The 13794-nt window shown below is 49.3% G+C and overlaps 1 protein-coding gene across 2 annotated transcripts in view; it reads right to left on the reverse strand.

Moving 5' to 3' along the window:
• Positions 1-13794, reverse strand: part of UBASH3A (ubiquitin associated and SH3 domain containing A) — a gene marked incomplete at both ends in the record, with an annotated part of 41823 nt that overhangs the window by 20554 nt on the left and 7475 nt on the right. Inside the window, 4 exons of one of the 2 annotated variants that reach the window (XM_080654794.1) lie at positions 643-769; positions 9417-9625; positions 10588-10757; positions 13263-13461. In XM_080654794.1, coding sequence (XP_080510920.1) covers positions 643-769; positions 9417-9625; positions 10588-10757; positions 13263-13461 — 705 coding nt within the window. Of the gene's footprint in view, positions 1-642; positions 770-9416; positions 9626-10587; positions 10758-13145; positions 13462-13794 lie in introns of both variants that reach the window. The other variant, XM_080654793.1, reaches the window with a different exon arrangement.

The raw sequence follows: 13794 nt of genomic DNA on the forward strand, positions 1-13794 counted from the left end.
TCTGTCCAGAGGGATGCTGCCCGCTCCTTGGGGGCCCTGCTGTGGCCTTCACCCTGATGTGTCCCATGCGGGTGGTGGGCTCAGACGCCCTTGCCGTGCCCCCGACCCAGGTCCTGAGGCTGCCATCGTCCCTTGTCACTGAGCTGGAGCTTCCTTACCTCCCCCAACCTGACTTGAAAGCTCAGAAGCTCCATTTTTTCGGGGGCCCAAGAGGGAGGCGACTTCATCAGGGTCACGCAGCTTGTAATGAGAGAATCGGGTGAGAGCGCTAGATTCCAGGCAGGGCTGTGTCCCTGTCCCTTCCCTGCCCTGTGTCCTAGCATCTTGATGAGTTACAGCCATGTGCCCCCTGTTCTTGCAGACTCTGCAGACTCAGCAGGCACCTCTGGAGCACAGGCCGGTTCATAGCCGTTTTGCGGGGGGGGGGGGGGGGGGGGAGGCGGGTTTCACCCTATCCCCAGGTGACAGAGCAGCGTGGTGCCTCAGCCCCGAAGGGGAGGGCCTCCTGCCAGCCCACCCTGTCTGTGCTTTACTCTGGGAAGCAGGGCGGTATGTGTCTATAGAGCAAAAGCTGCCCCTGTGAGGCAGTGTCTACTCAGAGTTAATATAAAGGGCCCCACTTTACAAAAAGGGCTCCCTCACCTGTAAAGCCTGCAGGCTGCCGGCACTCCTTGGCCGTGGCAGGGGAAGGAGCTCCCCATTCCGTCTGCTGCTGGCTTCACCGTCCTTTCTGTGGTTCGGGTCCACGGCCAGACTGAAGGTGTATGTCCTGTGGGAGAGGAAACGAGGTCCTGCGTCAGGATGACGTGGGAAGCACTGGTCTTGCACATGCGCGGGAATGTACACGTCCAAATAGAAGGTCACGGCGGGGACGAGCGAAATGATGAGATCAAAGAGCTCAGTGCTCAGCATGTAAAAGATCCCGAGTAAATAGGTGGCCGTTTGTCACCATATTGCCACCTGGTCACCAAATCCATAAGTTGAAGTCCTGAATCTTTGGGACCTCAGAATATGACAATATTTGGAGATAGGGGGTCTTTAAAGAGGCAAATAAGGTAAAATAAGGTCATCAGGGTGGGCCTTATAAGAAGAGCAGACTAGGACACAGACACACACAGAGGGACTACCATGTGAGGACACAGGAGCAGACAACCATCTGCTTGCCAAGGAGAGAGGCCTCAGGAGAAACCAACCCCATAGACACCTTGATCTTGGACTTCCAGCCTCCAGACTGTGAAAGAATAGTTTCTTCTATTTATCCGCCAGCCTGTGGTACCTTGTTACAGCAGCTGAGCAGACTGTACAACAATCTCTTAGAGTCACCCTCTGTAGTAGCCAGAGGTGTAAAGGTCGGCGTGGTTGGGATGCAGGAATGAATGAACAGTGAGCACACACATGAAGAGCTATGCAAGCAGGAAAGGGCAGGTGCTCCAATGGGAGGGTGGGTGAAAGCAGTGCCCGGATGTTGCAGGCCATGAGGAAACGGCTACCGGTCCCTCTAGTCAAGAACGGTGCAGGGGTGGGTGGGATTCATGAGCTCTGGATGACTGAGAGAAAGGATCATGGCAAACCATAGGATAAGAGGGGGTGGTGCCAGTAGGGTGACCTGAGCGAGAGTGTCTGAAGGAACTGGGAGGGGCCAGAGGAGGAGAGTGACGGAGGAAGAGAGAACCTATGGCCAATTCTCCTGGAGCAAGCAAATGTCCGTGCCCCCAGGCGAACATTCATTTTGTAAAAGGAAAGGTCATCTTTATAAACACAATTTTAAAATAATCTACAATCACAGCAGAGAAATGGGGCAGCAGCTAGAGAGGGAAATGGTGTTGGAGTTTGTTTTTAAGTAAACATGGTAACAGCATGTTTGTTTGCTGGTGGGAGGTCTTAGGAAAAGCCGATGATGCTGGTGCGATGCTGTTGGAGGGATGGGCATCCCTGGAGGGATGGGATGCAGGCACCAGAGGCCAGTGTCTGATGCGGGAGAAGGGCAGCTGGTGTAGAGACTGCAGGTGGGTGGTGTGGTGGCGACAGCTGGTGGACACTGCCTGTCATGTTGGGTGGGAATGAAGAATACAGTAGATGGCCTCCTGGTTAAATGAAAAGTTAGACACAAGTCAGCTGGTGGGCAGAAGTGCCCGAGGGCTGCGTGTCCAGGGACGCCTGGGCCACAGATGGTGCAATTACAGAGGAGGAGCAGGAGGCAGGTGATCTGATCACGCAGGCGACTGGGAAGGGAGCATCGCCTTTGTTGCTATTTTCTTAAGAGCACTGTTCCCAACTGGCTCTGTGGGCTCTAGTATTCTTTATGACTTTTCTCATGCAGAAACCTTAAATTTTAAGCATTTAATCATCATTATGAAAGACAGATCTAACGCCCTCACCTGTTTGACTCAGTGGATAGAGCATCAGCCTGTGGCCTGAAGGGTCTTGTGTTCGATTCTAGTCAAGGGCACAAACCTTAGTTGCAGACTTGGTTGCAATCCAGGTACTTGTGCAGGCAACCAGTTGATGTGTCTCTCTCACATTGATGTTTCTTTCTCTCTGTCTCTCTCCCTCCATTCCACTCTCTCTCTAAAAACAAAAAATCAATGGAAAAATATCCTTGGGTAAGGATTAACAAAAATAAATAAATAAATAAATAGATAGATAAATAAATAAATAAAGTGTTTTAAAAAAAGAGAGACAGATCTAAATGTCTCTTTAAGACCTCTTCCATCTCTCTTATGTGCTTTCAAAGCTCTCCCCAGAGTCCAGAAATCAGAAATACACTTATTTAAACTGCTTCCTATTTTTAAATAATTTTCTGTTTAATTCTTAGCTTTGCCAGGAATTGATTTCAGTGTATGATGTGAAGTCATGTAAAATACCATTTACTTTACACCCATTTCTTTCCCTTCTTTTCTTTAAATATGTTTTTAAAATTGATTTTTAGAGATAAAGGAAGGGAGAGAGATAGATAGAAACATCAATGAGAGAGAAACTTCATAGATCAGCTGCCTCCTGCACGCCCTCTACTGGGGATTGAGCCCACAACCCGGGCGTGTACCCTGACCAGGAATTGAACTAGTGACCTGTTGGTTCCTGGGTCAGTGTTCAACCACTGAACCACACTGGCCAGGCTATTTCCCTGTTTCTGATGTAGCTGTTAGATGTGAACTTCCCAATATCTCACGTGTACTGATCTGTTAGCTGTTCTGTCTCACCGAACTGCGTTTTCTTTTTCCCTCCACCCAAAACCATATTAGAGATTTGTCACACAGTTTTAACATCTGGTAGGGTAACTACTCTAATTATTTTTATTTTCCCAAGTTTTCTCGGCGTATCTCTCCTGTTTATTCTACCAGATAAACTTTTCAGCTATTCACTGAAGTTCCAGAAAATGGTGCCACTGGGATTTTTCCTGGGATTTTTTAAAACCTGGAAATGACTCCAGGAGGCATTACTATGTTCACATGATTCATTCTTTTAAATCACGAATGTGGTGTGTTTCTACTTATTGGCCCATTTGTAGAGTTTGCATTTCTCTTATAGAGGCCTCAGAGCCCCAATTTCTCATTAAACCGCTAGCTCCCGAGCCCCCATCCTGAGGTCCTGAGAAGGAACAGAGCCGGGAGCATCTCAGGGGCACCTGTCCTGCATCTCAACCATCCAGCACCTCAGGTTGCCTGCTTCCACCCCCATGGGCCACATGTCTTGGACCATTCGTCACCCTCATGGTGTTTTGCTTTAGTCAATGCATTTCTTACACTGTCTGCAACTTGTACCTTCTCTTTCCACGATGTTGCCTGTCCTGTCTTGAGCTGTAAACTCCTATTGGTAACCAGGTCGAATAGACTCAGCTTGTTCATGTGAAATGTGAGCTTTAGCTGCGCATAGGCCCAGAACACTGATATTATAGTCGAACCATTGACATTTCCCACTTCACATGCACACGCTCTCAGTAACGAAGGCGCTATTCATAGAGTCTCATACTGACACAGGAAATGTTGGCTGGTTTCCTCTTCCTGAAGGCGAGGGGGGGGAACACCGCACCCTGCTTGTGGCTCACCGTGGAGATAGCAGTCTCATTATCTATAAATAACATCTGTGCAATTTACAGTTAGACACAAAATTGACTTGTTTTTGCTAGTATTTCAAGTGCAATACAATCAAAATGCCAATGGGATTGGCAATGAGAGGAGAAAGGACCTCACATTTTAATATTTCTGTTTTTTTTTCTTTAACTTAAAAGAAACACCTACTGGTTAACTATACCAGAGATGTGTTTAAATTCTCCCTGGCTTTTAAAAGGGGTTGTGTGGATACCGTCCCTGTATTAGTTGCTAAAGCCACCATAACGAGGTACCACGGACTGGGCGGCTTAAGCCACAGAATTTGTTTTCTCACAGTCTGGAGGCTGGAAGCCCAGATGAAGGTGTTGGCAGGGTTGGTTCCCCCTGAGGCCTCCCTCCTTGGTTAGCAGATGGCCGACTTCTCCCAGTGCCCTCACATGGTCGTCCTCTGTGTGTCTGTGTCCTGATCTCCTCTTCTCCTAGGACACCAGTCAGGTTGCATTAGCGCCCACTCTAACAGCCTCATTTTAACCAAATCTCCTCCTGAAAGGCACAGTCACATCTTGGGGTGCCGGGAGTCAGGGCTTCACCATATGTGTTTTGGGCAGACACAATTCAGCCCAGAACAATACCATCATTCCATTGCAGCTGCTTGCCACCAGCTCATGCTGTGGTTTTGCAAAGTTAAAAGGCTCAGTGTTGGACACCTCCTCTCGGCTAGAAGGTGACTGAATGTTCTCTAAGCCCTGCCCTCCGGGCCCCTCTGCTCTTGGTTCTATGATATGCTACGTACACTGTTCTTTGTGGAGGGTTGAAAACTGCTGCAATTCAAGACTGCAGTCCTCCATCACCTCTGATTCTTTTTTTATAGTAACAGATAAACATTGTTGAATGAATTGTTGTCAAGGAAATCCAGGCTGCTGGAACCAGCAGTGTATAGGCTGAGGTTGTTGTACTGGCGAGGGGTGCCTGATGTTTTAGTTGCCAAGCAATGAGCATTGTAACTGCAGACCCACACCTGGAAGTGTGTCCCTGAAGGACTCCTCTCGCATCTGCTCCCAGGAGCTGGAAGGCCAGTATTGCTTGCTGACTGGGTTGCACAAGCCAACTAGTGCAGGGGTCAAGGGTGAGTCCTGCAGTTGATGCTGTAGGGGTATCTACATCTGCCCACAGCTAACTGGCCTCTGGACAGTGCCATCTGACCACAAGCCCCACTACTTAAAGCTTTTTTTTTTTTTAAGCACAGTTTTGGCAGTTTTAAAAGGCGTGGCCAGGACCCCGAGTCTGACAGCACACTGGCTATCTGCCATTCTGGCCAAGAATCATGTCACAGCCAAGCAGACACCCCACAGTCTAGCCTAGTACTTACTTTTCTCTCCTTTTGTTGCAGTTTTCATTAACACTTATTAATTCCTAAGGGGAATTTGTCTCTGAGGATAACAGTCCCAGAAATGTCAGGCTTAAAGGCTGAAATGATTATTTTGGTGACTGACATTAATTGTCAAGTAAAAAATGTTATAGCCATAAGCTTATCCGCTACAGGGTCTTCTAGAAACATCCAGGTTGCCAATTGCCTAGTGACAGTGAAGCACTCTGGTCTTGAGCAGAGAGGAGGACCAGCTGAAGGACAGGGGCCTCGGGGAGCCCCACGACCCCCGGAACTCAGTCTGTTAGGCTGGAAGGAGCATCTCCTCTCCTGCTGGAATAGTGTCTTGGATCAGATGAGGATGGAGTTGGTACTAAGAGGAAGCAAAGCGCTTCCTTAACTGTGCGACATCATCCAGCCTCTCTACCCCCTGGTTCTGAGGGTGCTCAGCCCTCCAGAGGGAGGGAGGGAGGTAGTTGATGATCCCTGCAGTCCCTGGTGGCACCACCATCCTGTGATTTTGGGGGGGCCCATGGGACCCATGGCCCTGTCTACACCTGCAAAATTGTGCTTCTCCCGAGCAACTGGTCTACCCACCTGTGGGATGGCTGTGGTCATTTGGTAGAAGCCACAGCCCTGCTCCCATTGGGTGTGGGAGAGCATGCACCCAGGCTGCAAACCTCAGCCCTGGATCGTCTGACTTCTCTCCCTCTGACCCAATTTCTTTATAATCTTTACTTTTAAAATGGATTAAATTCTACTCTGAATAAGTAATACATTTATAGGGTTCAAAATGTAAAAATTAAGGAATGGTTCTAGAAAGTCTTCCTCCCATTGCTGTTCCATCCTCCCAGCTTCAACCCCCAACTCCCACTGGTAACCACTGTTAGAAGTTTCTAGAGATTCTCCTTTCCAGGGAACTTTGAGACATAGACTTGCCTAAAATACATATCATGCATATGTATATGCATAGCCAAGTATGTTTAACTTCATCCTGTCTCCACAAATGGTACTATACACACTGTTCTGCAACTTACCTAGGATTTTTTTTCAAACCAGTACATAAAATACTTCCTCATGACCATTTCAAAAAATTGCAACTATTCTATTGTGTGGATGTACCGCAGTTTAGCTCACTGGCTTATTTTTAAATGTAGCTATCTCTTCCATAGGCAGTTTAGGTCTTGGTTGAAAGCATACACACACCTTTTCCTAGTTACCCACTCAAATGCCATGTAGGTGCTGCTGTGAAGAGATTTTGCAGATGTGATTAAAGTCCTTAATCAGTTGACTATAAGTTAATCAAAAGGGGCGTGTCCTGGCTGGGCTTGACTTATTCAGTTGGAAGGTCTTTAAAAAAGGCTTTGGGCTTCCCTGAACTCAGAGAGTCCAAGTAGCAGCTGTGTCTGCAACTGCTCATCCATCTGCCCATGCATGATATGTATTTATATGCAAGTTTACTGGAGTGTCACACCTAGACCACCAGCTTTCACTCGCCCATGGTTTCCAGGCAGCTGTGGGCTCCTTCCCATCCCTCTTGCCTGCCCTTGCTTGGCCAGTCCCAACAACTGCACAAGGAAATTCCCTGTAATAAATCCATATATGTACATGTACATACATGTGTGCAATGTATGTATATGTTATAATACAAATAATACAAGTAATATAACAAAATATAAATTATATTATAAATAGTTATACATTACCTATAGACTAATATATATATATATATATATATATATATATATATATATATACACACACACACACACACACACACACACACACACACATATATATGTATACACACACACACACACATACACAGGGTGGGGCAAAAGTAGGTTTACAGCCCTAACCAGTTTGGCTCAGTGGATAGAGCATCGGCCTGCAGACTGAAGCGTCCCAGGTTTGATTCTGGTCAAGGGCATGTACCAGTAGGGAGTGTGCAGGAGGCAGCTGAATTGATGTTTCTTTCTTTTCAATGTTTCTAACTCTCTATCTCCCTCCCTCTCTCTTCCTCTCTGTAAAAAATCAATAAAATATATTTTTTTAAAAAGTAGGTTTACTACTATGGAAAATAATACAATAATCCTATATAATAAAGAGGTAATATGCAAATTGACCCTCACTCTGTCACGCTGTCACAAGATGGCTGTGCCCACAGTGAAGGCAGGGTTCCCATAACACAAGATGGCTGCACCCACAGCAGAGGCGGGGTTCCCGTAACGAGTGATCAGCAGGGACCTGAGGCTGCACCCCCCCGCCTGGTGGGGCTTGACAGGGGACCTCAGGCTGTGCCCCTGCCCCAGGCCAAGGGACCTGAGGCCATGCCCCCTGCCCCGGCGCTGGGCTGGGGGACCTCAGGCTGTGCCCCTTGCTCAGCGGGGTTTGACTGGGGACCTGAGGCTGCGCCCCCTGCCTGGTGGGGTTTGATGGGGGTAGGGCCAGCTGGGTCTGTATCTCGCTCAATGGGGGTGGGGCTGGCCGGGTCTGGGTCTCGCGTGATTTGGAGGTGCACTTGGGTGGCTGGGGACTTGACTCTGGTTCCCTTGGCATGCCCCAGACTCTGGCAGGAGGAAGATTTTCATATACAGTTTACTAATTTTCTTTTATCTCTAACACTTCTATTATAGAGAAAGGGCAAATAGCAATACTAAAATATTTCCTCTAATTAATTCCCTTTTAATGTGCATGAATTTTGTGCACCAGGCCACTAGTAAATAAATAATAATCCAAGAATAAACTCTTGTTTTGCATACTCACAACTGTAAACCTACTTTGGCCCCACCTTATGTAATATAAAAATTACTGGTTAAACCTTAATAGAAGTATGGATGTTAAAGGTGTTGTTGGTGAAGACTCAGGGGGAGCGAGACACACATTATAGGAAACTGAAGGAAGGGGTGTCCTTATTATGTAGTGGAAAAAAGTTTAGTGAAATTGTCTGTGGAAAGCAGAACTTATAAGTGAGGAAGTAGGTTATATAGCTAAGGACACGTCTATGCAGTGTGTTAAAGGTGTGAGGAGAGAGAAATTGAGGGAAGACTTGTTAAAAAGAGGAACCAGTACTTGGTGATTATGAAAATCCTCATGATTGTGAAAATCCTCACACTCTTCAGGTGATGTTAAAGATGCTAAAATTAAGAAATTCCAGCCCCGCTAGTGTGGCTCAGGGGTTGAGTGTAAACCCATGAACCAGGAAGTCACAGTTTGATTTCTGTTCAGGGCACATGCCTGGATTATTGGCTTGGTCCCCAGTAGGGGGCGTGCAGAAGGCAGCGGATCAATGATTCTCTCTCATCATGGATGTTTCTATCTCTCTCTCCCTTCCTCTCTCTGAAATCAATAAAAACTTAAAACATAAATTCCAGCTGAACATGAAGTCACGAGGAGTGACTGACATTAATTGTGAAATAACTGCTCTAAGGAAATGAATTCTGTCAACAACCATGTGAGCTTGTGGGAGGACCCCCAGCCTCAGATAAGCCCCCTGCCCCAGCCAAACCTGACTGCAGTCTTGGGAGCCCCTGAGCTAGGCCATGTCCAGACTCCTGACCCATGGAAATGGGGGGATAGTAAACTGTGGGATGTGGTTTAGCTGTTAAGGACATGATTACACAGCAATAGGACACTAAGAATGTACCGTAGGACTCTACAGTTTATACACTGGGTGGAAGGATAAGTAAAACCAAGCATAGGACCTCTGATGGTAATTTATGTCCATACGAAGGAAGTGGTATTTTGCAGTCTTTTGGGATTACGATCTTAGAAGCCATTAGAGTAATCCATGTTTTCTAAATGTTATTCTCAGAAAACCATGAATCAGCCAGGGCACTCACCGTATCCCTGCAGGGAGAATGTTGCTGGCACGGAGTAGGCAATTTTTTACCGACGATGGAATGGTCGGGAAGCATGCAAACACTGCCCACAGTTCTCAGGGGGACGCTCTCAGGCACTAACTCAGAGACCATTGGGCTGCCGCTAGAGGCGATGCTCACCTGTGCTTCACCCAGGTGTCACACTCGCTGGCTCGCTCCGTGTAGTTCTCCGGCAGGAAGCCCCGGCAGCCGGTCCGCTGCGAGATCCCGATCGCCCAGCCCTCGCTGGCTTCTTCCTGCTGAGTGGGGTCCACGAAGATGTACTCGCCGGGATTTAGTGTCAGCTCATCCACATTCTGGGGCTTGTACTGAAACAGGGCCCTCAGGGTCTGGAAGAGAGGCAAAGGTGGTCCAGTCTCCTGCAAGGACGTGTGCTGGGAAAGGCGCCCGCAGGAGGCTCTCTGCTCTGGCTTTCAGCTGCCTGGGGGGCTGTGTCTCCAAGACGCTCCCCACGCCTTTGTCTGATGACAGTGCAGCATATAACAAAACAAGCATGGAATTCCTTGGATAGATTTAGAAACGAATATTGGTGTCTATCATCTGTCTATGCAGGTATCTATCATCAATCTATCATCTATCATGTCTGTCATCTCTATCTTTCCATCATTCATCTATCATCTATTCATCTACCTACCTACCTACCTACCCATCTAGCTCTTTGTGCTTATTTTTTATAAGAAAGATCTCAAAGTATAATCAGACTTTTCCGTCTACCTTCCTTGCTGTGAAGTTTTTTATGGCTTCTCTCACAACATGAAACGTGGTGGATTCATTCATTCTTACTTATTCTGTGGGTCCATAAGGAGCACCGCATGGTTTCTATTTGAACGAATCAACTTAGTGAAAGTCTTTGCCCAAATCATTATCTAAATAAATTAATAAGCAACACAACATATTGATAAATCTTTGCAATACTCCATTTTTAATGACCAGAAATGCTTCCATTTTTTTCCTCAAAGCTGTGTGTCTGTAACTTATACAGGGTGGGGCAAAAGTGGGTTTACAGTTGTTTGGATGGAAAAATAATACAATAATTAATAAATAATATACGAATAAACTGTCTTGCATACTCATTACTGTAAACCTACTTTTGTCCCACCCTGTATTGATGAAAAGAATGTTAGTTGCAAATTGCCCAAAAAGAGAAATAGTTTTAGAGAGAGAATAGAAGATTTTCCTCCTACTAAAACACCTCCAGTGGAGGCTGCTGGGTAAGTGGCTGGTTGGAGGGGCCATTCATGCATTAGTTCCTGTGGGAGGACCCCTCCTGCCCGCCCAGCCGGCCGCTCACCTGGTAGTGCACAAAGCGCATGTCCCGCGAGTACAGCGCTGCGGTCCACTGGCAGCTGTGGCCCGGGTGCACGGCTCTGGCCAGCTGCTCCAGCGTCCTCTGGTGGTGGGGGTAGAACTTGTGGGCCAGTGTCAGGTGCAGCTGCTTGGTGCAAGGCTTCACGGTGCAGTCTGCAAAACCGGGTACACCCAGCAACGCCCGCGGTCAGCAATGCGCGGCCAGGATGGCTACGTGCCCCGGCTCAGCAGCCCAAGCCTGTATATGTGGCCTCCCTGCCTCCACACTGGCGCACCCTCAGCCAGCTTATGCCATCTCACAGAGTCCACCTTATAAAGGAGCTGGTTGGGTACCTGCAGATTCTATGAGGAAGTGTAGGAGAGGTGGGAGTAGAGACGTGGATTTTAGGGGGTGTGTGAGGCCTATCAGTTTGTGAGCGAGTTGCCAAGCAGTTGATTAACATACGAAGTGGATGCTTCCCTCCCTGGGTGTGTGTGTCATCAGCGGCCTGGACGGGCGGGCTCACTCTCGGGGTCAATGACTTTGTTCAGCTGCAGAGTCTCAGGGAGGAAACACCAGAGGCAATGGGACTCTGTTAAACAGGACAGTCCCTCCGACACCGCTCACTGGCCCTGGGCCTCCTGGGGGTCTCTGGCCTTGGGGCCCAGCCCTCAGGTCCTCACTCAGGACTGTCGGGCCAGCCAGAGTCTGATTTCAGCGACGCCACGAGCAATTTATGTTCTGGGGAGGTGGTGACCGATGGAACAGTTTCGAGTTTAGTGCCAGGTGGCCCTGGCTTTAGATGCTTCTGCCCCTTTTGGCCGGGCCCCCTTAGCCTGCCCAGCCTCCGTGGCGACAGCAACAGCACGAGGTTAGTGAGGGCTGCCTGCTGGGGCTGCTGTGGAAGCCAGGCTCTCGGAGTCTCAGTAAGTATCAGTTACTGCCTCCCCTCCCCTGTCTCCCCTGAAAAATGTGTAGGGTGCTGCGAGCACTTCCTGGAGCCCGGACGTGGCAGCCCCACCCATGATTCACCCGCCTTTAGTGGCAAACGAGACACCGAGACACCGTGGAGGTGAGAAGCCTGAAGCAGGAGAGTGAGTGGGCGTCAGGGAAATTCCTTCTCTCGGGTGTCTCAGCATTGGGGGCTGGGTCTCGCCACATGAGACAGTGCGGCCTGAGAAAGAGCCACTGCTCTCCGCATCGGGGCCATCAGTGAGTCACCCCGACTTCTGAATGGGCCCTTGTCTTTTCTTCTGTCTGTGCCATGTGCCCGTGGGGATGTTTCATTGGGGAGGGACCCAAGAGACACCGGAGCTGGCCCCTCCTACGCCCTCGGGGTCAGGAGCAGGTCACAGGCAGCGAAAGGGCAGGGCCGAGGCTGCTTGGGGTCCAGTGATGGACATGAGGTCAAGGCCAATCTCTCAGGACCGTGGCTGCTCAGCATGAAACTCCGAGCTGGACTCGAGGTCCAGGCCCACCACCCACTGGGTAGGAGGCTGTTGGTTCCCTAAGGCTGTTCTCACAAATTGCCACAAACTGGGGGGCTTACAACAGAAATGTGTTCCCGAAGAGTGCTGAAGAATAGAAGTTTCCAGTCAAGGTGTTGGCAGGGCTCGCTCCCTCTGGGCCTCTAGGGGAGGGTCCTTCCGGCCTCTCCCAGCTCCTGGGGCCTCCAGTCCTCCTTGGCTGTGGCTGCATCACTCGATCTCTGCCTCATCTTCCCGTGGCCTCCTCTTGGGTCTCCTCTCTTCTCACAAGGACACCAACACCAGTGATGGGATTTAGGGCCCACCCTACTCCAGTGTGACGTCATGTTAATCAATTATGTCTGCAAATACCGTTTCCAAATAGGGTCCTTTTCTGAGGTTGTGGGTAGACAGGGATTTTAGGGGACGCTATTCAACCCACGACAGTGACCTTGGGCAGACATATTACCCTTCAGAGCCTCAGTGCCTCCATTTGGGAAATGGGCAAGGAGACCCACTTTTTGGGGAGGTGTGAAGACTGGCGTTTGAAGAAAAAGGAATTTTGTTGATTCTCAAAGAATCTTTCCCCAAGAAACCAAGGAGAGAGGACTAAGCTCATGCCCCAAAATTAAAGTAAACCAGCTAGGACTCGTGTTTTACACACAGCACCGACTTGGTGAGGGGTGCTGCTCAAGGTGGGCCAGGGGTGGGAGATACGCTTGTCCCCCTGTGTGCCCACCAGCTGACAATCCTGCCTTTACAGAGAGAGCCACACTCGTCCACCTGGGACAGTTTCCTCGGCATCTAGAATGTTGCACGTGTTTAGAAAACCATTTGAAATCAATGCAAACAAGGCTATTCCCCCTTTGAGACAAGACACTGCTGGTTCTCAGAATCTGTTCGCTTACCTTGTAAGGACACCTGCTCCCTAGGGAGGACCGAGTGAAATCGTTCAGCCTTGGCTTAAGGCCATATCAAAGAAGTCGCTTGGCAAGGGAGAGGGGCAATGGGTATGGCCAGGGCAAGGGTGGGTGCACCCCTGATCCAGGCCCAGCCAGCCGTCTGACCATCGCTGTGCTAAGGATCAGCCTGCACGTTTCCTGCCCTGGGACCCACCTGCAGTGTCCAAGTGTGGAGAGCACAGCCCCCCACCCAAAGGGGCCCCTTCCTCTTGACCCAGCCCCGTGTGTTCAGCTGGCTGGGGCTGCCTACCTGCCAAGGTAGCTGCTTCCGTGGCGAATGCCATGGCGAATTCCCGGATGACATCCGCAGGGCTGTCGTTCACGAAGAAGCCGAGGTAGCTGACGGAAGAATGGAGAACCAGCGGGACCGCCGGCGGGAAGGAGCCCAGCACCTTGTCGCCAGCTCTCTTTAGAGCCTCGTACAGACACTCCACCTTCTGGTCTTCGCACTAGGGGAAGAGACAGCGTGTGCTCCCTCCGCTCTTGTGGGCAGGCCACCGTGTTAAACGGAAACAGAGGCCTTTCAGAGTGAGAGGCAACGGCATTGACTTGTGATCCAAGGAAAGAACAGCTGTGTGGGAAGCGCGGATTCAGGCAGAAGACAAAGACCAGGGGTATGTTGATGGGAAAGGGAAGGGGGGCAATTACATCCATAGAAGGAAGGTGTTGCTGTTGGTGCAGATAAGCTAATACGGTGACGCTAATGCGAAAGGATGTTTCTAACTTTCAGCCCAGTCGTCACCATAGCTGCTTTCTGGTTATCCTTGCGGCCCGCCCTTTGG

The sequence above is a fragment of the Plecotus auritus genome, assembly GCF_963455305.1.
Source record: "Plecotus auritus genome assembly, chromosome: 2".
Lineage (NCBI taxonomy): Eukaryota > Metazoa > Chordata > Mammalia > Chiroptera > Vespertilionidae > Plecotus > Plecotus auritus.